Genomic DNA, 22,839 nt, shown 5'->3' with positions numbered 1-22,839 from the left:
ACCAGGAGTAAAGACTTTCTTTTTTAAGTTACATACCGGGACGTTACCAGTTAAAAAGTTTCTAGAGGGGAAGTTTTTTTTAACCGTGGGGATCGAACTGCTTAATTTGTAAACAGCCTTAAACAATAGACCATGTTTTTTTGCACTGCTGGGAAGGGGTTTATTTTTGGGACGTGTTACAAAGGACCATAAAGAAAGAGCTACCACTTGACGCGCACGGAATTCGCTATTTAAGCACTGATAATGAGGATGGGGTACCTTTTGATCTCATAATGCTCTTGGGCCTCCACTGTATATGGCGCTCCATAATGGCAGGCTACCATTGTGACAAAGACGCACGACCGGCCCGAATTTATTTTCGGGAAAGCATGGACTGGTTTCTTGCAATCCAAAAAGCAGCTGCGGAGCCTCCCGAGTGGCTCTCAAGACTAGAGCCGTTGTGTATGTTGCGGGAATTTTAAGCTGACGAAGCCAGTCTCGTGCTGGCTGACCACGACAGTGTCGTATGTATGTCGCGCACTGTGACGTCAGGACCGTTTCGACCAATTGAAAAGCGTGACATTTCTCACGACAACTTCTGCTTACAACGATGAGACATTAAAGGCTTCCTCCTTAAAATGAACCCACACAATAGGTTGGTCTTTTCTTGATGACACTATCACCAGAGCAGAGAGGATGCATGAAGTTGGAGGAAACCCATGCTTTGGTATGAAAAAATGCAAAGCAGTTTCATTCTCGTGGCGAAGCGGAAGTAAACGTCGAATTTCTTGCATCGATCAGGAGGTCTCCATCTGAGAAGGCATGAAATATGCGCTCTTTTGGTTAAGCGATGAGAGGTCTAATCTTGGGCGTTTTTCCGAATGAGCTAGTCTAATTTATTTCCTAAAGCCTCACAAAGCGTGTGAGCTGAGCCAGAACATGCACATTTTTGCCTCGAGACAAAAATGAATTTTTATTTTAATGCACCCACATGTTTATGTGGGCTGATCCGTAAAGCATTAAATGTTTGTTGCGTAGAAACGAGTTGGCCTGCATCAACAGTTTACCGCGTAATAATGGCAACGTTGGTACATTTCTTGAAAATGCCCTGAAAAGGATCAAAAATGAAATAAGTTCCACCTCATTTTAACGAAGTTGTAGGGGTTCGATGATTACATCGTTATAGCCGTAGATTCGTTATAGCTCGTGTTGGCTTAGCTTTCATGGGGAATTGTCATTCCTCCTTATATCCATTATTTCATTGTAAACCTTTTCGTTTTAACGAGGTTCGACTGTACACGCATCCCCAACGCCTGCAGTTTTATCAAGCAAAGCACGATGACGCCGTGAGCTATTTTCTGGGCGCCGATGCTTAAGGCTGGGCTGCACTGTCATTCACATATATTTCGTAATCACGGACACATGTTCGGACTTAACGTCTGGAGTTTGAATTGAGCAGGAAGAAAATAAAAAAAAAATTCAGTTTCCAACCGGAATTTTCTGAGGAATAAATGCATGGTTTGGACCTGGACAAAAGAGAACATAGCCATAAGCAGGCATATCGTCGTTTTTTTCGCTAAGAATACAAATTGGACAGAGTTGTCATGAGCGTGCCTTTAAAAGCCGTGACCTCCATCTTTGGCCTAAGGGAACGGCAGAGCGGCGTCTAGCATCCTCTCCTGCTGCTGGTGGCGAGCGGAAGGTGGTGCCATCTCTCGGGGCGTGGAGTAAGAAGTTCTCCGCTATGTCACATATCTCTGGGCCTTCAAATTTGTCTAAAATGAAATTTTTTAATTTAAGCTTTCATCCCCGCAGCAGCGCAGCGATAAGGTGGTTTCGAAGAACCTACGTTCACTCCAATGTCAGCTGGCGTCATGTTTTTGAAACTTGAGAATCGTTGGTTGGTTTATGGGGTTTAACGTCCCAAAGAGACTGAGGCTATGAGAGACGCCGTAGTGGAGGGCTCCGGAAATTTCGACCACCTGGGGTTCTTTAACATGCACTGACATCGCACAGTACACGGGCCTCGAATTTCTCCTCCAAAGAAATTCAACCGCCGCGGCCGGGATCGAACCCGCGTCTTTCGGGACAGCAGCCGAGCACCATAGCCACTGAGCCACCGCGGCGGCTGGAACTTGAGAATCGTTCGATAGACTGATGCACCCTCGATATCAGTACGATGCGGTATATCGCGTAAGCCGGTTTCAGAGCTCGTACAGGATTATTAGAGAAGCAATCGAGCTTACAAATACATGCGAGCACCATGGATTCCCCTTGCGGTTAGGCTTATCCTGGCATCACCACATTCATTTCATGCTTGCATCTGTTAACTGCTCCTTGGGTTTGCTTAGAGACAATCTCCAACATTCTCTGACCCTCATTTGCAAATTTGCCTTCACCACTTTAATCCAAACTATGCGCATCTGTCATCTGGATTACCAATACAACTTACGTCATAAATGACATTAAATAAAATCAGAATTTATTGATTACTTTCATCACACAAGTACCAGATCTTTAAAAGCACACGCTCAACTACCACACTTGTATTCCCGCCGTAAACATGCGTGTATTTCGGTCTTTAACAACTTCATAATCAGTCCCCGCATCATCAAGAATAAGTTAAGGAACCCGCAACTATTGTTCCATGGTATGATCATCCTCGCTAATAAAAATGTGCCCCTTGCCGCACTTCGCTTTTCGTAAAGTGATAAATCGCGTATGAAAATGTACAGTTTGGCATCTAATATTACTGCAGAGTCTCAAAAACTAAATTTCAACGCGGTGGCTCAGCGGTTATGGTGCTCGGCTGCTGACCCAAAAGACGCGGGTTCGATCCCGGCCGCGGTGGCTAGAATTTCTTTGGAGGAGAAATTCTAGAGGCCCGTGTACTGTGCGATGTCAGTGCACGTTAAAGAACCCCAGGTGGTCGAAATTTCCGGAGCCCTCCACTACGGCGTCTCTCATAGCCTTAGTCGCTTTGGGACGTTAAACCCCATAAACCAAACCACTTAATACGTGCTTTGAATAAGAGCTAACAAAACAAAGTCTTATTGGTCCCATTCATTAATTTCTAGCGATATGCAGATGCTCCTGTCGTGGAGATTAATTATACACCCGCGGAATTGAGCTGCCATACATTTCTTTTTAGTTTTAGTGGTTTACTTGCAATCACTGCTATTATTTTCATGTGATATTTCCCCCCCCAACCCACCCTTTGTGGAGAGCCCTCGAAAGAGGGCCTTTAGTAGTACTTTGAACAAGTAACTAAACTAAATAAACTAAACAAGATTTTAGTTGCTATGGGTCGTTATATCGACACGTATGAGGAAAACGCTAAAAGAAAAGTATTATGAGGGAGTATTTAATGAGGTACGCTGGAAGTTGAAGCTCAGCTTTTCTAAGCTCGATTTGTATTCTTCTCATTAAGAATGAGTAGTCTTTCTCTCTCTTTGGAGAAAGTAAAAGGCTAAACAAATCAGTGTGGTAAGCGCTACATTTGCTGCATAGTGATTTGTACTTAAAGGTAGCAGTTTGTTGCTTAAACCCTTGCAAATACCCCAAGTGACATATGACGGTCTGATGGTCTCGCTGTCATTTCTGTCGGAACTGGACGTCCTCAGTACTAGTGGTATTCGTGTGTGGGGTTTAACGTTCAGAGGCGACACTTGGGCTTTAAGGGACGGCGTAGTGGTTGGCTTGGGATTAATTTCGACCAGCAGGAGTTCTTGAGGGTGCGCGAACATCGCGCAAAAAACGGGCGTTTACTTACTTCGCCCTGACCAATACGAGTCCTCCGCGACTGGGTTTGAACCCGCGACCTTAAAATCAGCAGTCTAGCGCCAAAAGCACTGAGCCATCACGTCCGGCCAGTATTATCTGTTTAACAATTAGCATATCATACGTACTGCGGAGCCGCAAGTTTCATAAGAATAATGTTTTTGAAATTTCGGCACGCTTGCCTCTCAGAGGTTCAAGGTTACCAGGTTTCAATGTTTTTTTTTTATTTCAGGCATATATATCACATGGCTGAGGGGAGGGGATAAAAAGCCGTGGCGTAGCTGCTCGACAATGCTCCCTTCCCCTGAGCTACATGGGTTATAGAGATCAGAAAGAGGTGCTAGATTCGATAAAAAGAATGTTTTCATAATTCACCATTAGAACAAAGAACAAATGAATAATATCATAGAAGGCCGTTATATATTCTAAAGAGTACATATACGGTCATAAAAACATGCAAATTACATACACTGTCATACATTATCATTCAAACATTGCATACAGCTGGGAAGAAAAAGACGGCTTCAGTGCAGATGTATCTCATGGGAGAAAATATAGCATTTTGTAATTCCCTTCAGGTGAAGCAAATGCGTATAAAACTAGTGTTAGCGGTTAATTAATGGGAATATGCGCGCGTTCCTCTCGCACTGACGTGCGTAGGGCTATCGCAGTTGCTCTGCCTTTCAGGAAGTGGGTTTCCGCTCAAGTTCAGTACCTCGTGGCGGCAACCATAGGTGTTTAACATAGCTCACACGTGCAACACTTCGTAGGATAACTGCACTTGTGTTCGTTTTTTTGTCGTTAATGAACAGGGCCTGTTAGCGGTATAAAACAAAGCATTAAAGCGACGGAGTCCTTGCTGGTGCTTTTGTGGGAGAGCAGGCAGGAGCGAATCAGCTGCTAGTTTCTCCGAACGAGGGAAGAACACGAAAAAGGATAATCCATGCTTCATTAGAGTAAAAAAGAAAGAGAATAATCATAGCGATGGAGCTTTATCTCTTGCGTTTCATTCTTTTTGGTTCACTCGTTGGAAAGTGTGGCGGCGTGCTCCATGTGGATCGTTTATGGTGCGACCCTAAGCTCCACCTGTCGTGTCTTAATCGCAGCTCCTACTGTGCTTTGACGCAGCCCGTAAGCGCAGAGCCTTTGGTGGTCTGTACCGCGACAACACTGTCAAGGGAGCCGTTATTTTTCCTCATTGTTAGCTGCTAACGCTTCAGTGGAAATGATCAGTAATGAAAAAAAAAGAAAACCATCCCGTAAGAAAATGCGAAACATTGCATAGTGGCCACTTTTTCGACCGACCACTTATCGAGGCATACGGGCATCATCTGTCATACTGCAATCGTGAGCGCGTGTAACTAACGTCATGAGACCAGCTAAACTAACATTACGTAGTAAATGTTCATCCGGACGAAGACAAGTTCGCTTGTCGAAACGTTGGCAAGCAGCCTAAGTTTTCCCCTCCCTTGTTCACTTCGTGACTGTAATGTAGTCAAGCAAAGCAAAGGGTTTGGCAAGAAGCCAACACTCTCATCAACACCGGAATTACAAGATTTACTTCACGAGGTCTGAGGCATCCCAACTATCAAAAAGAAGCGCTCATGAAGAAAAAAAAAAACTGGCTGTGGAGCTTGCCGACACATTATCACTATTTTCTGCACTCCATCGACCCGCACCTATGGTCAAGACTGTCACTAAGACTTCTTCGCGTTCTGGAAGCTCTTTATCATTGACTCTTCTAAGCGGTGCATTTACAAAAGCCTTACAGTTTTTTTTTTATGTGAAGCGAACAGTCCGTATTGCGAAAACTGCGGCTTAGTAGAAAGCATATTTTGTTCGAATGCCGAGCGTATGCTGAGGAGCGCGGACATTATGAACATCTTATAGGATCGCTCACTCAAGTGCCTCTAACACTCGACTGGGTGTTAGGACCTTTTAGCCAGCAGAGACGCGCTATGAACTTTTTATTTGTTTATTTAGATGAGATTAGTCTTCCAGACGAAGTCTAAACCCACCGTTGAGCACTCTCACTGAGCATTCTCTATGCCTCAGTTCTCTATGCAGACAGCCCTTCTACTGAATTCTCAAGATATAACCGACTATAGAAAAACTTTTGTCGACATAGTCTACATACTCTCTATAGACAAATATTATGGAGTGTCTAAAGGGTACACAAATGATATAGACAGCCTGTACCTAATCTATAGATTTATTACCATACACTTTTAGTAGACTTCTGGCTATAGATAGTCTATAGACTATGAATAGACTATGAGTAGAGAAGAATATGTCTATAGGAAGAGAATAGAGTCTATAAGAAGTCTATAGACTGTCTATAGAGCATTTTAATAAGGGTTTCTGTGCTTTAGCATCATTTTCAGGCAAGGCGCTGTTGTTTTCATTTCTTTTTGTCTTGCCCAATCTAGCCAATGTCTCTTAGCTTCAAGCCCATTGTGCTTTAGGCGGTGCGGGCAGGGCAATATTATTCTTGTTTCTTTTCTAACTGCCCACATTAGTTTACGTGCCTTAGCATTATTATTTTTTAATATCTTTAGGCTACCAAACCAAAAACAAGACCCTTAGCGTTAGTGGTATAATTTTCTTTTCCAAACGGCTCGTTACGCTGGGCTCAGTTTAATTTAAAACGTTTTTGTTGTCCTCTATGCTTGGGCTTCAAGAATAAGTGCATGGTGCCTAATAGCGTTTGTCCTTTTACACAGGCAGCACGGGCGAGTTTAACGGCATTAAAATTTGCATTGCTGCTGTAAAAAAATTTTACCGAGGGCACTTTAGGAACTCACAAGCGAGTAATGCAAAAACATTTCAATTCTATTACGATTACATTTAATTTTGTTCCGATTTCGTTTCAGTTTTATTCCGATTCTATTCTAATTCTAATTGCGTTCTAATCGCTTGTACCGGGTGGAGTGGTAGGTACTAGTACTGACTATCATTGATTAACATTTAGTATTTTCCTGACTTTAATGACGTCACCCCGTTTCGAGCAGTCGCGAGTGTCGCAACGCCGCCGCTAATTGGGTGACGCCAGGTTTTCGCGTCGATGAACAATCTAATGCTCTCGCTTCATTAAAGCTCCCAAAGGTTTCGTATTCTTGCTGGATCAAAGTATAACGACGGCTACAATGCGTCTGCAGCTTGACCAGCCTGAAAAAATAAAACAATACGCTGTACTCTTCGATTGATTAATGGATGCATGTATGTATGGAAGGAAAGAATAACTTTACAACAGTCACAGACGATGGCTAGCAGCCCTTGGATTCAGGCGGAATCTTCGGGACAGTCGTACGACCCGTAGTTGAGTCTCAGGGTCAAAGCTTCGAGAAAAAAAATTTACATAGTGGCGTCCGCAAACGAGTATGCCGTGCACCAAGCTGTTATAGTCGGAGGTGACAAGCAATTGATTTTACGAATTAATCAGTACGACGTGAAGCAGGCGCAGTTTGCAAAATTCTTTCTTTTTTTTTTTTACTTTCAAAACTCGAGGAAAAGACCAGTTAGTAACCTTCTGCCAGAATTTCTTCGTACGCTGGAACATTTATCATCATCATCATAATCATCAGCGTGACTACGCCAATTGCAAGTTCATAGCCTCTCCAATATATCTCTAATTAACCCTGTCCTAAATGGTCTATTCGTATATAAAATGGTGGCCAATTGCTACATCAGGGTGGAAAAAATCCTTTTCTGGTGAAGGTGGGCGTTGTTGTCTGTGGTCACTGAGGTCAGGCCGCACCTCAAGCCTGGCTATGCGGTTCCGTCTACAAGCGGATGTTTTATGTTTTATTAGTATTATTCATCTATCATAAAGGGAATTGCGTGTCATCGGTATTCGAACCGCGATCCTCCTGCAAGCGAGGTGGGAGCTGAAGCTCTATGCCATCGTTGTGTGTTTTTTTTTCGGCCATTAACAAAATCTGATTTCGACATTACTACTAATATAAGTCACAATGTTATGGTCATCCCCTGCTTGAATTGTAAAACGGTGCTATTGCTGTAATGAGCGGTATAAATAGTATGCTGTCACTGCGGCAAAGGTCTGTCCTTTTCCTCTGGTTTAGTTGAATAAATTAACTCGACAGCCGGTTCCATGCTCTGTCTTTCATCGTCCTGCCAAAATAAAATACTGGGGATAATAAACTGGTTTCGAAAGCCCGCATCCTTCTCCTCGATATTTCATGGAATAAACCGCTAACTAACACCTGACAGTTGTTCCTCGTCAGCGAAGTGGCTGTGCAGTAATTGAGCATGACACCGTTGTGGAAGCTTCGCAGTTGGAAACGACTTTACATAAATCAGAGCCCTATTCCGCAAACTATTCCTGTCACCTCTTAGAAGCTCCCGCAACAAACCATCTGCTACATGGATAAAATGTGCCCATCTGTTGCCTTTTTTTTTATCTGTTCATGTAGATGTAGACTTCGTTTCATGAACGTTGAATGCTACTGCGCAAACGTAGCACACGCACAACACCTGTCATACTGCAACCCTAAGGGCGTGTAACTGACTTTATTAGAGCAGCTAAACTAACAGCCGCCGCGGTGGCTCAGTGGCTATGGTGCTCGGCTGCTGGCCCGAAAGACGCGGGTTCGATCCCGGCCGCGGCGGTTGAATTTCTTTGGAGGAGAAATTCGAGGCCCGTGTACTGTGCGATATCAGTGCATGTTAAAGAACCCCAGGTGGTCGAAATTTCCGGAGCCCTCCACTGCGGCGTCTCTCATAGCCTTAGTCGCTTTGGGACGTTAAACCCCATAAACCAACCAACCAACCAAGCTAAACTAACACTACGTAGTGAGGCAAAGCTAACGGCAAGGAACAAGCCATCACTCTCATCATTGTCATCATCATCCCAGCTACGTTCACTGCAGAATAGAGGCTTCTCCGACAGGTCACCGATTAACGCCGTTCTGATTTAGCAGCGACTGCCGAATCTGACTCCTCTTTGTTCTTGAGCAATCCTGATGACTTCCTGTTCCTTAGCATTATTATTTTTTATTCTTTTTAGGCTGCCCAGCCTACAACCTGTCCCTTAACGTCACCGCTGTTTTTATTTTTTTCCCAACAGCTCGTTGCTCTGGGCTCAGCTGAATTTAAAACCCAGTACTGACTATTACTGGTTAACATTTCGTACTTTCCAGCCTTTTATGATGCCACACTGTTTAGACCAATCGCAGCTTTTGTAACGGCGATACTTTTAGTGGAACACTGGGTTTTAGTGCCGATGAGCCATCCAATGACGCTTTCGCATTATTAAAGCTCCCAAACTTCTCGCATTCTTGCTGGACCGAGATATGACAACGACGGCTGCACTGAGTCCTCAGTCTGACGACAACGGGCCTCCCGGCACAAAACTCAAATGCTGACAGGCTTTAGTTTAGGACTTTGGCTGCGACTCACCAGTGAAGAGAACCAATTGTAATATGTTCGTCAAACTCACGTGAATTTTTCTCTGAGATTAAGGCTTAGCCATCGTCGTCGTCGCAAGACCTAGTAGAACCCTAGCAAGACCTAACCAAAACCGCCCTCGTTGAGGTGAGGGCGATTCGGAATGATATGCGAGCTAGCCGGGCAGACGGCACTTGCCCTGAGAACGGGTGTTGTTAAGAATGTGCAGACTTTTTCGAGTGTCTAAATTCCAATAGGTTTCGCTTCACAGTCATGCTGTGCGGCTCGTTACGTATCCCCAGCATTCGAAATTGCTCAAAAGTGTGAAGGATTGTTGTAGTTGCCCTTCTGAACATTAGGACATCCATGGATGCTACAAAAGTACAACTAAGAATCGTATACGTAAACAACTTGGACTCCTTACTTTTGACGAAGACTGTATTATCTGTTGTACGTTATAAACAACGCCCAATGGCGTTCCTCCCCTCCATGCGAATGCGAAAACTGGCAGTGTTTAGGGTTATTTCTTTGTCGTGTTTATATGGCAAGCCCTATTCTTTGAGTTCGAGCGCAGCTTATCATGTAAGCTTATGCGCGTAAAATGGCTCGTCGAGCCCGTGCTTACCGTTTTGCCTCAACAAAAATTCAACACATCTGCACGGCTCTCTTGTCTGAATACTGGTGGAGGCTGTATATCTCGCTTCTTGGCTTCTTGATAGACTTAAAGGAAAACTGACGACAACTCCAGTTAACTATTGTCCTGAACCCAAACTGATTCTCAGCTCTTTTTGGCTTTGCCGACATTTTTCCGGCTCAAATGACGCATTTATTGCCCAGAAACACGGATTTAAAAATGTTCCCGTCCGTTGAATCCAATTCGTGACGTCCTCACCGAAAAGGACGGGTTGCTACCGTTTTCATGTGAACGGCGGACTAGCGTAGCCTCCGGGATCCGAGTTTAAAATTCCGTGTCGACGCACGCATTTTAGTTGCGAAATCAGCCATTGATGGCGGAACTTGTATTAAGTTCTTTGGTCTTTTTTATGAGCCTCATGTCTTTGTGATTAGAACGTGGTACCGATTAGAATGGTACCGCACTGATGCTGGAAAACCCGTTTGTCCATAGTGTCCCTTCAACCTTGTTGCGTATTTAAAGAATAACATACCAGTCCTTAAAGCTGCTGGACTTTCACAAATTAAGAAAATTAAGAAAATGTTTGTGCAAACGCACGCTCACATTAAGGATATGTTTTTTTCCTAATTCTTATTAAGCTTACTTGTTGCCGTATATTTAATGCGAGCCACCATAGGGGTACGACGCAGGTAGCGTCTTCTGTAGACGACTATCGTAAACAACGGCAGCGGATGAATGAAATAGATGAATTAACATTAATTATCAGCGAACCGCCTTTCCGCAGCTGTAACTTGTCCAGTTTTTTGTGCAGTCGTTGGTTACACTATTTTAAAGGGAGAGCGTTAAGGGCTTCGTGTCGAAGAAAAGTCGGCGTCATCGCCGCCTTTGGCCGTGAGAGAAAAAATCCAGGAAAACTCCCTAGGGAAGCTACCTCGGTGGGCTACTTAGGTCACGTTATTCTGTGACGTCATCACAACCTGCCCATTGGATTGTGAGCAAAGTGCCCGCCGTGGCAGATGACAGTTAAATCAACGATTAGATTCGAAAGGTTGCTCGGAAAGAGCAACCTGGATTGCACGAGCATCACCGGTGGCAGCACCTGGCATTGCAGTGCAGGGGCGCACCGCCTAACCGCTGCACCACTGCGCCATGAGGGGTACGAGGACTCTCAGTGATCTATGAACTTAAAGTCGAGAATGACCAATTTCGAATATATGGACATTAACACATTAAAGCTATGGCGTCATGCACTTAATTCGGAGCTTGTGTGTCTAGTCAAAATTTTTCTCGTCACTGCGCGAGTAAATATGCTAATTTTAGATTTCATTTTGATACCTGAAGAAGGTGATTTTCGCTGCCGTCTTGTGCAGATTTGCCTCATCTCAGAGGTTTCGGTGTACTGACTCTGGCGCGTTTTTATTTGTTTCGGCGGTGTAGTTTTTGTGATTTTCTTCATTTCAAAAATATTTGCATTCTTACCTGTTCGTGCCCTTTTTCAAGATTTTATTCATGAGGCCATTCTGCTATTTAGTCATTCCCGGTCTTGTCTCCCCCACTCACTTCCCCAGTAGTGTGGAGCTTTAGAGTACGTAAAACAAATATTTAAGAAACCAGCTCGTTATGCTTATAAAAGGCCTCTACTTATTTCTTTACTTTTTAAAGAGCGGTGTGGTTTGTTACCTTCCAGTGCCGGGGCGCATCCCAGGGTTGTCCGGGAAGTGCCCATTCGCTAATAGTCAGCATCGAAGTCGGCTGTCCCTGCTAAACGAGGCACAAAGCGGACAGATGGGAGCCGTCACCGAAGGGCTTCTGCGCTCGATTCTACGCAGGTGAGCGAAAATGTGCAGTGGCGACATTTCAGTTGGAGATTAGTTGCAACCCAGCCGTTGCGTTTTCATCGATTCCAACTTTTATCGATTCTCGTACCAGAATCAAATTTTTTAACATTCAAACTTCTACTCGAAATTAAGCCTTTATCGGAATGTGGTCTCCAAGCGCACAGTGCCAAAGACAGCGCATGGAAACTAGCCGATGGCTAGTGCTTAATCTGGAGGAGTGTTGTCAATCATTTATGGATAGTTTTGAAGTTCTTTTAAAAGTTGTTCTTGGTGCTGTCGTTTCATCCTAGGACAAGTTGGAAAGTACGCTTTAGAAGCGAGGGACCTTAGCGTGGGAATTGAACGGGTGTCTTTTTGGCATTAATGTCGGACGCTGGGCCCACGCTGAAGGCTTCGACATTTTTTAAATGGACGCTGGGATGTTGAATAAATGATCTTCCAGCATACATAGGTAGCAGCCGTGTCTAGCATATGGGGGAGTACTGTACGCGCATGGGAATGGTAACGCTGCCGTGAAAATGACTGCGATACCTAGCAAAAAAAAACAAACATCTGGCTTGGTAATTATTTCTTGAAAGCAATTCTTCCTAATTCTAAATTATGAACATTATGAAAGGTGGAGCTAAAGTGTCTCCCTTTTTTTGAAATGCAATTGCCAATTTACATACCGCCCCATCTGACACTCCTTGTTCCGCTCATGTCCCGTCTCCCAGTACACAACCATAAATAAGGCCGCCGCGGTGGCTCAGTGGTTATGGTGCTCGGCTGCTGACCCGAAAGACGCGGGTTCGATCCCGGCCGCGGCGGTTGAATTTCTTTGGAGGAGAAATTCTAGAGGCCCGTGTACTGTGCGATGTCAGTGCACGTTAAAGAACCCCAGGTGGTCGAAATTTCCGGAGCCCTCCACTACGGCGTCTCTCATAGCCTTAGTCGCTTTCGGACGTTAAACCCCCTAAACGAACCAACCAACAACCATAAATAAATGCGACTTGCAGCTTACCGCCAGCGGCGTCTTTTACAATTGCCAACCTTGATAAAGCTGCAGCTGCGTCTTACACCTCGTTGTTCTGCTTTCACATCAGAATTGGCAAATACGGCAAAGACGCTGTCAAAGCGGTGCTGGATCACATCAACCGCCTGCTGGGGAAGAAAGGAAAGGAGTCGTGCGGTTTCTGCCCCGTTCAGACTCCCACTTCTTGCGACCCGCGCAAGCCGTACCGAGAGCCCGACGGAAGCTGCAACAACCTGGAGAATCCCCAGTGGGGACAGGCCTACTCGTGCGAGCGGAGGCTCCTGCCCGCTGGCTACCAAGACGGTGAGCCGACAGAGTCCAATGCGGGGGGGGAGCTAGCGCTTGAGCATCGCCAGGACTGCTTTCATGCGTATCACTTAACCGTTTAATGCCGAAACTATGATGGGATCAATAAATTAGATGATTCCCTCCACGCACTGCTAGCTATAGTATGTGCCCACATTCGAACCCAGATCACAAATTAGTTAGCACCTCTAGAATTTGAGAAATATGCATGCTTCCATTCAGCGACAATTATCGTTTGGTCCGTTTTGTGTAGCTTGTCTGGTTTGTGTGAAAGGTGGACACAACGGCTTCGAACCAAGTGGCAGGCAATTTTTTTTCAACAAATATCTTCCATTTTTCCGGCAGCACCTCTTCTGTACTATTCTTTGGTGTGGTTAACAAGAACCGAGACAAACCTAAACTCACTGTTGTCTTTACAAAAGCGAGTCCTACGGGCAATAGGCAACGTTTCTTTTACAGAAAGCATTCTTCTGTAGTTCACCCGATATAACATTCTGCTGATGAAACAACTATTCAAACTTGAGCTCTCACTGGAAACCCTACGCCAGCAGAGAATGAACAGTGCGTCGTTTCGAGAAAAATATCTTGCTAAGCAGATACCATACGAGCTAAGATTGAATGTAATAGTTAAGGCCAAATCACGTACAAGTTATGGTTTACAGTTACAGAGATGAACATCACTAATTCCAGAACTCGTGAATGAATACCCTGATATACTGAATCTCCTGCAAGATAGAGTCTCCTCAACCGAATTTAAGAAAAAGCAAACGCAACATTTCTTTCAGAATTTGCGAGCTCAGAAATTACTGTTTAATCCATCTTTCTTTATATCAGTGTAGTGCACTGTTTCAGCTTTATTTTCGTTTGGTACAAAACCGCTGTTCCACTATAAAAATAGTGTTTTATGTGCATATTCCGCCTTTGCTTCTTTCTTTTTTCTTTACTGAAAATTAGACATTTTAAATAGACGTTGATTGTTACAACTATTTTTGTTGTCACGAAATGTATTGTGTCTGAATTACGTGAAATGACGTCAGATTATGCGGCTGCGAATGCTGCCAAGGTGGCATAGCCACGTCAAGCTCTTTTTCGGGCCTTTTGTCATGCCTCCCGAGGCAATCTGTTCTTGGATTGTCTCTAATAATAATTGTCTCTAATAATAAATAAAGAAAGAAAGAAAGAAGGAAAGAAAGAAAGAAAGAAAGAAAGAAGAAAAGAAAGAAGGAAAGGAAGAAAGAAAGAAAGGAAGAAAGTAAGAAATAAGGAAAGAAAGAGAGAAAGAAACAAAGGAAGAAAGGGAGAAAATGAGGGCTGACGAAATGCTGCACGCTGGATTGAAGCTGCCTATCCGCGTCCCCTTTTTCTTCTGACAGCCTCCTCAGAGTGAAGCCGAACATTTTGGTCGGAAATCGCTGGGCACTCAGAACATGCCATTATCAAAATTTGTATCCAAGCTCCAACTTATAATGATTATAGGGCGTGCAAACGGTGTGTCGCGAATTCGTGACAGTGCGCTTTGAAGGAATATCCGCCACGGCGGGTTAGTGGCACCGGCGTTCACCTGCTGACCAAGAGGAGGTCACGGGTTCGACTCTGGCTGTGGCTGCCGAGGTGTTTTTGTATTTCAGTAAAAGAGAAATGCGACAATGTCCATGTTATCTCCAATGAATACTATAAGTACACTAACAAGCACTTCCTAATAACTGTAAAAAAATTACTCACATATAGGTGTTATTACGTGAGCAGAATTGTACGTAACGCGTTGCGAGTAGTTTACTTTTAATGAATAATTTGTTTTAATTGTGGAATTAGATCAAAAATCCTGTTTTTAAAAAGTGTGAAGTCTTAGGTGAAACATCCTGTATTCGCCACCGTATTGTCCAGAGTTAGGCTAGAAGTATGGCTTGGCTGCCTCAGGGCTCAAGTGTCAACATGGCTAAAGCGCCAAGAGGGAGAGCAAGTCGACGTAAATGGCGCGTGTTTTCATGTCATGACGCTACTCTTTCCTCGTCTTTGCAGGCATCAGTGAGCCGAGGACAAAAGGCCTCAGTGGAAACGCGCTTCCCAGCGCCAGGCTGGTCTCCCACAAGCTGCACCCGGAGAAGGATGTGCCGGACAAGCAGCTCACGCACTTGGCCATGGCCTTCGGACAGTTCCTGGACCATGACATGTCGTTCACACCATCGAGGACACTTCCTCCGCTCGAGACGTTTGTAGGTGCGTGCCCTGCGATTCATTGACGAATCCCAGGCGGTCGAGATTTTAGTGCGTAAGCGCTAAACCGATAGGTTTAGCAAAATGGGAACAAAGCTCCGAGCAGAATCGTCCGTTGTCGCCACACCCAACAATTCGGGACAAAAGCTATTTTGAGCGGGAAAATCTTTATGAGCGCAATTGAGACAGAACTCAATATTCTCTTCGAATGTACAGCGTACGCCAACCAAGGTGCGCACTATGAACGCATGCAGTCAGTCACCCAAGTGCCACTCACAGTGGACTCTATGTTAGGTCCTTTAGGCTGCCACAGGGCGCAGCGACGTTCAATGATATACTTATTTGCCTACTTAGACGCTGCTGTTTGTTTTAGATCAACTCTAAATTGAACGAACACTTAATCACCCCTCTGTACATGCACAGATCTTGACTTCGGTTTCATGGAAAGAAGACAGAGTTATTGCGTCACAACCCTCTTCAAGCAACGCACTCTTTTCTAGCACCCTTCTTCCATCTTTACTCCCCTAATCCCTCCCCTACGCAGAGTAGCATGTCAGCGAATATTAACGTCCTTGTTTTTTTTGTTTAAACAGCTTTCTCTCTTTTCTATATTGTAAGCTTTCACTACAACAATCAATCTGTCCGCGGATCTCCCGTCGGCAGGCTTCCATTTTTTTGCTATTAACGTTTTTGCCATCGTCAAAAACGTTCCCCATTGGTTTTTTATGGCAGTCTTTACTGCTCGATGCGAGCGATGGAGACATCATGAAAGAAAGATTTTGTTACATATCGAAAGAATGGACCACTGCCTTCAATATTTCAAGAAAAGCATCTGACAGTTTTTCAGTTTTCAAAATTTTTGTCCATGAATGCTGAACATCGTTGTCCATTCGCCTATCGCAAGCGCTTCGTCCCGCGCCACTACCCGCTGTCGTGGTCGTCTACGTAGCGAAAATGCGTGTTTTAGCACTGATTCTAATGCAGTGAACATTTTAATTTTATTCCTGAGACCTCCACTAAAGCAGCCCTCATTGCCTAGGGAAAGTGTTCTCTAAGGATTCTTTTCTCGATTAATTTTTTTTTGTCGTTCTGCTACTGGTAGCTACGGCATGTGATGTCATGACTGGCAGCTAAAGGAGAATTGTCATTCCCCTGCTGTGGTTGTAAACAAGCGGCTCACCAATGGCAAGGAAGCAAAAGTATAAATCACACAACACTTGTTACAAAATGCGACCTCTGGTGTGGCATCGCCGTGGGAAAACCAGCTTTTTTTTTCAGTCACTGCTGTAGATTCCGCTACTGAGAAACGTCTCGTCTCATGAGATTTTGAATGAGGATAATAAATGATATATTGCAGAACTCTGTGGTTTCGGGAGCTACACATTTCACAAGCTTAAGAACAGGTGGAAACTCTCAGTAAGAACGGCTACGATTATGGGCAGATTTAAAAACAACTTTCTCGTTTACTTTGTGTAAAACTGAGCGAAGCCTTGTTCACTGTAAAAAAAAAAAAGGGGGGAAAATTGTTTTTCATCAAACTGAACGATGTTTTCTGGGTTGTATGATGGAAATTTTTTCCTGCGTGTAAAATGCGGGAAATTTTCACCTCACGAAATGCAGCATTTAGGAACTATACGCTGCACTCATCGACAGCTTTGTCAGGTGATAATCACCCTAAACACAGAGCTTGAGTGGCGCCGGCAAGACCTCGCCGACGTTGCCACCATCTTCTCCGTTGTTGAGCTCCTATTTTTGGTGGGATTGGACTGGAAAAGTGCAGTGAGCAGTACACAATTCCACAATTCCAATGCCCGCTCATCGCGGTCTTCTGCGTCGCAAAAATCCGTGCTTTAGCACTGACTCTAATGCGGTGAACATTCTCCGAAATTTTATTTTTAGGACCTCCACTAAAGCAGTCCTCATTGCTTAGGGAGAGTATTTTGTAACGATTACCTTCTCGATTAATTTTTTTTTTAGTTGCGGCATGTGAAGTCATGACCGACCGCTAAATGCGAAATATGATTCCACGGCTGTGGATTTAAAGGAGCGGCCTACCAACGGCAAGGAAGCACGAGAATAAGTCCCGAAACACTTGTTAGAAAATGTGGCCGCTGGTGGCTTTGCCACGTGCATAGCCTGTATCATATTTTTTTTCTGAGTCCTTGCTTAAGATTCCGCCAGTGATAAACATCCAACACAATTCTGAATGATCATACCAACTCATATATTGCACAACTTCGTGGTTCAGGGAGCTGCAAATTTTACAAGAGGGCGGAAACTCTAATTGAGAAAAGTGGCTGAAATTGTGCGCAGTTTTAAAAGCTACTTTCTTGTTTACTTCGGTGTAAAACTAAGCGACGCTTTCTTCACTGTACAAAAAAAAAAAAGGTGGAAAATAATGTTTCATCAAACTGAACGAGGTGCTCAGCGTTGTACGATGGAAATCTTTTCCTGCCTGGAATGAAAATGCAGCGTTTTGGAACTAAACGTTTCCCTCATCGACAGCTTTGTCAGGTGATAATTACTCTAAACACAGAGCTTGAGTGGCGCCGACATGACCGCGCCGGTGTCGCCACCATCTGCTCCATAGTTGAGCTCGTATTTTTGGTAGAATTGGACTGGAAAAGATCCAGAGAGCAATACACAATTCCGCTATTCAGATTGTGTTAAAGTCAAGACTTGTGCTATTACTGTTGTCGCGAGAGTACGGTTATTGCAGCTGCCGTTGACTTGTGCTGGGCTGCGTGCTTAATTTCTCCTTTCCCAGGCGCCCGGAGCGGATTCCCAAACGGCACCGAGAGCTTCAACATCGATGTTCCCCCGGAAGATCCGTTTTACGCCCAGTTCAATCGCAGTTCTCTCAATTTCACTCGCTCCCTGCCATGCTGTCGATGTCAGATGGGTAAGCTCCTTCCGTTGTGATACTTGCTTTATTGGTTTATTGGGGTTTAACGTCCCAAAGTGACTCAGGCTATGAGGGACAGAGTAGATTGAGACCCTAGATTGGGTCTCACCAGCACCACTGATGTATCGCGGGTGCTATGAGGGACAATGTAGTGAAGGGCTCAGGAGATTTCGACCACCTGGGGTTCCTTAACGTGCTCTGACATCGCACAGTACACGGGCATTTAATTTCGCCTCCATCGAAATAGACCGCCGTGGCCGGAATCGAACCCGCGTCTTTCGGTTCAGGAGCCGAACGCCATAACCACTGAGCCAATGCGGCTGCTCGTTGTGACGCTTGCGTACATAAGGTCAGAACAGGGAAGCCACGCGCTTGCCGTGGACGATTTACAATTTCGTATCTTGCACGAGAACTGTGCAGGAAACAATTTCTTTTTATAGAAGAGAGCCCCAAACTTCTTATTGAACAATTTGTAGCGTACATATGCGAAAAGCCCCGAGTACCATTCGGACGCTGACAGTAAAGTACGCGATCAGAGTCACTTGTGTGTTTTCTAGGATTGCCATAAGAACACTGCATCTGTCCGTACTTTTTGCTGCCGGCAGAGGATGTGCACAAAGCAATTTGAACGTCTTTTTCCTTTCGCGCACCTTTTTTATGCGAAGCATATTACTAGAGCTACACTACAGCCCGTCGAGCGCGGCGGTGGAGCTACCATTGACCTTTAGCGTGACCACGTGACACCACGTGACAACATGACGTCGCAGCAGAGGAGAGATGGTCTGCCGGCTCGCGCGGTCGGCCGCGGCGGTGGAGGCTCCACATCAGAGGCGCTGCAGCTGACCACGTGACGCTACAGCAGCGGTATAAAGCTGAGCTTGCCTCGCTCTCCGGGCACTTACGAGGCGGCCAGGTGTTGGGATGCCACCTAGAAGCAGGGCTGATTTGAACGAGAAGCGAAAGCTTCAGCGTGCCACAGAGACCGATGAAGAGCGGGATGAACGTCAACCAAGGAAAGCCATGTATTACCAAGCCTAGCCATCAATATGCTTCGAATCTGACTAGGCTTCGAATCTGACTAGGCTTTACCTTAGCTAAGCCTCAGCCATTTTTTTTTGTTGGTCTGGTATACCTGTTTCCTTTGGAAAGTTGAGCACACACTTCTTTTATGAAATCGTTGCTTGGTAAAGCAATGTCAGGAAAAATGCAGTTCTGGTGTAATTAAACGTCAGCATTTGTCCAGCCGTCTCAAACCCATTCTGGTTTGAATTGAAGAGCCATTCCGTAGAATACGCGCTCAAACTTCTTGTGATATCGAAGGAGTTGCGTGTTAAAGTTATCGAGTTTGAGATTGGTCTTGACTTGTTCCTGATTTTCGTGGACTACCAGATTTACTTTTAGATTATGGAGGCGAACGTTAGAAGTCCCTCTGACAAATTGAAGTTCTGAAGTAGTGAAAAAGGAACGCTGTGTTAATCTTCTACAGCTGTGGAACGCTGGACACCTTATACGGGAAGCTTAGCACGGTGAAGGAGCAAATCCCTTGGAACAGAAGGTCTTGAAAGTAGCTGTTTACTTATCAAAACTGAGAGCGTTATAATGAATTCAGAGTTAGTATAATAAGTGGATACCGTCTGGAACATATACTTCGGCACAGAGTCAGGTAAAGAGCGACCTCAAGGCATGGCTTTTTCTATTCTTTGTTTAGGGGCCACGAAGCAAAATACAATAAAAAAGACGATTTGCTGCCTCTTGGCTTGTGTACTTTGGAGATACGCCGGTATATCAGGGATGAAGCATTCTTTTCTCTCGTGCAAAAGTGGCAAAGTAACCTCCGTCTGAGTTGTGACGTCATTCTCTAATGTTCGTCACTTTAGATGTTTCAGAAAGGTTTACTCTTGATATGGCAAGAAGAGTTTTCTGGCGGGCTAGTTGGTGCTTGTCATTGATTTTTAAACTCAAACTGTCTCTGTCCATGTTTTTTTCGCGCAGTTTAATCATGCATTCCAGATACTTTTCTGTAGACAAGCTTCGGATTCCTCATTACTTTTGAGATGATGTTTCCAGAAATATAATCGTGTTCGATCTCTTTTGTCGCAGCGAAGTTCTCTTTTGCTTGCAAGGGTCGTTGGCATCTTGTTTTGGTGACATGAACCGTTTCTAACAGGTGCGAGAGAGCAAATGAATTCAAGGACGTCGTTCATCGATGGGTCACATATTTACGGGATCAGCAAGGAGATTATGGACAGCCTGCGGACGTTCGATGGCGGTGAGTAGTTGGTTCTTGATGCAATCATGTAGTTTATGCACATTTACCCTTGAGTTACAATTATGTGCGCATGCATTTCATAATTTGTGTCCTCATTTACGCGCTATGGCAACATATGTTCTCGTACATAAATTCAACGACCAGCCCAACTGAAAAGTGATTGCAATAAACAGATTAGCCCCCTTATGACTTCACCTATAACTTCACTGCAAGGCATGGGTTGTGCGTTTTGTACGTTAAACGGGGGTCACGCACAACGTCTTCGAGCCCTTGTTTCGGTGATATCTCTGAACGCCTTAATGCGGCTTCAGAGCTCTAGAAACTTCTTTCAGTTGTTTTTGTCGTTATGTGTTATCCTAATTTTGGATCTATTCCTAACTTTTTTTCACCTTCCCATAGCTGCACTGCAGCCCTTCGTGGTTTAACCTGAGTTTCTCTCTTATAACTTTGTTAATTAAGAAAATACCATCGTGGTTCCTGGTGCTTGTCATTATGTTCCGAAAGGCAATATGCAGGAGACAAGTTCTTGCTGGGTAATCCTTCTTTTTCTAATCAGCCGCAACACAGATGGCGTAAGGGACGAATGAAGGAAGAAAATTTACCAATAGCTGCATATGTCCCAGGCACATCACAGAAGACTTGTTGTAGAGATCCCCCGATCTCAACAGCACACATGGACAACCGTAACCAGCAAGTGAACGTTGCAGTTTTCGGTCACGTCATAAAACGAAGACGATTCTGTTTACCTCGCATAGAGTCGGCTGTGCAGCTGTGGTTGATAAATTTCTCATTGATCACGACTGAACCACTCCCTAGAACGCGCTTCCCAACCGTCTGGATGGACTTCAAAACGACTCCGCTCTTGCAGGGTTGCTGAAGTACGAAACTGTGAACGACTCAGTCGTACTACCCCCAAGCCCGGATCCCGAAAATGACACCTGCAGCCGACCCGACGAAGGCAAGATCTGCCGGAGAACAGGTAGGAGGTGTTTCGGGGTACACTGTGGTTCTGTACTAGTGATTTCTTGTATGACCTGAACTTCGATGTATTGATCACATCTCTTCGTAAAGCGCATGAGATCGTTATATCTTTTCGTAGTTTTCGCATTTTCTTCTATCTACAATATGCCGCTAGCTCGTGAAACCTTTGAAATTCTTGCCGCTGAGCGGTGCCGAAGGTCAGCCACTAGAAAGAACAGCTATACAGGTGTTTGAAATTTTCGCGGGCTTTCCATACAGCTGTAACACAGCGTTTGTGCGGCAATCCTTTCTCCATGAGATGTTTCACATTAGGCGTGAAAATACTACAGAAGTGAAGATGTCAACATGTGGTGGTAGCAGAAGGTACAAGCCTTTCGATGAAACAAAAACAATAAGGCTATTTGTAAAGAAAAAAAAAAATAGGCCAGATTTCGACTTTTGTCTCATCTGTTGGCTCAGGTGACTTCAGGAACAACCAGAATCCGGGACTCATAACGATGCACACGCTTTTCTTGAGAGACCACAACAGAATGGCCCGGAAATTGGTTGAAAAGAACCCCGGCATGAGCGACGAAGTAGCCTTCCAAACAACCAAGTGAGTTTCCTTTGGATAATTGATAAAGATTTCTTCTGTTAGTTGAAATAGAGTTAGAACTTCCGCATAAGTTGTGCACCACAAACTCCCTGATTTTAACTTTGGATTACGCATTTCGCATTTTGCAATTTCGGACTCTGCGCGCAGCAGTTCGACCGATCTTCAGTACTGTGCTCACGTGTCTATAGCCCTCTAACTACATTCGCCTTGTTAACTGACGACATCAGCCGCTGCTTCCCGGCTTTGACATGGCTTTTCAAGGCGAGATAAGTAAAGGATGACGCCAGCGACAGCGCATGCGCGATGAGGGATTGTTTCAAGCCCTAGGCCGCTTGTAAGTGGCTACAGACAGGTGCGTGGAGGATGCAATACATGCTGCCTAGACGTCGATGTAGCGTGGGCTGGCCATGTAATGACAAGGGAAGATAACATGTGGTCGCTTTTGGTCAACAGAGTGGATTCCGAGAGAAAGAGAACGAAGAAGAGGGCGGCAGATAGTAACCTGGCCGGATGAGATAAGGAAGTTTGGTGGCATGAGGCGGAGTCAGCTGGTAGCGGACAGGATTAATTTGAGGGATATAGGAGAAGACTTTGACGCAGTTGATAAGATGATAATAATGATGTCAAAACCAGCATTTGCATTCAAGGTGGCGGCGTTCGCGCCATTGTTTTGCGGGTAAACATAGTTTTTGACCTCTGCGATATAACAGAAAAGGTAGCATTTCTACCTGTGGTTCATGACGCCGCACAATTTTCGCTGTCAGGCACAAAGCTCTTATGTCACTTAAACACTTAGCACCCTGTGTAGACAGTAATCTGGGCCGTTTTTCGAACCCCAAAGAATTCCTCCGGGACCGGACAGTGGAATCAGAAGGTTGGCATCACAGCACCTTCGATGTACAGGGAGTAGCAAGTAACAC

The 22,839-nt window shown here is 44.7% G+C and overlaps 1 protein-coding gene across 1 annotated transcript in view; it reads left to right on the top strand.

The window, feature by feature from the left end:
- Positions 1-22,839, top strand: part of LOC149335570 (immunomodulatory peroxidase-like) — a 51,081-nt gene that overhangs the window by 8,393 nt on the left and 19,849 nt on the right. Inside the window, exons 3-9 of the mRNA XM_089553972.1 lie at positions 11,487-11,628; positions 12,720-12,952; positions 14,975-15,172; positions 17,937-18,071; positions 20,242-20,343; positions 21,212-21,322; positions 21,784-21,919. Coding sequence (XP_089410098.1) covers positions 11,487-11,628; positions 12,720-12,952; positions 14,975-15,172; positions 17,937-18,071; positions 20,242-20,343; positions 21,212-21,322; positions 21,784-21,919 — 1,057 coding nt within the window. The remainder of the gene's footprint in view (positions 1-11,486; positions 11,629-12,719; positions 12,953-14,974; positions 15,173-17,936; positions 18,072-20,241; positions 20,344-21,211; positions 21,323-21,783; positions 21,920-22,839) is intronic.

The sequence above is a fragment of the Amblyomma mixtum genome, chromosome 7 (genome assembly GCF_055824585.1).
Source record: "Amblyomma mixtum isolate Tamu chromosome 7, ASM5582458v1, whole genome shotgun sequence".
Classification (NCBI taxonomy): domain Eukaryota; kingdom Metazoa; phylum Arthropoda; class Arachnida; order Ixodida; family Ixodidae; genus Amblyomma; species Amblyomma mixtum.
This window is presented reverse-complemented; position numbering and strand designations above follow the sequence as displayed.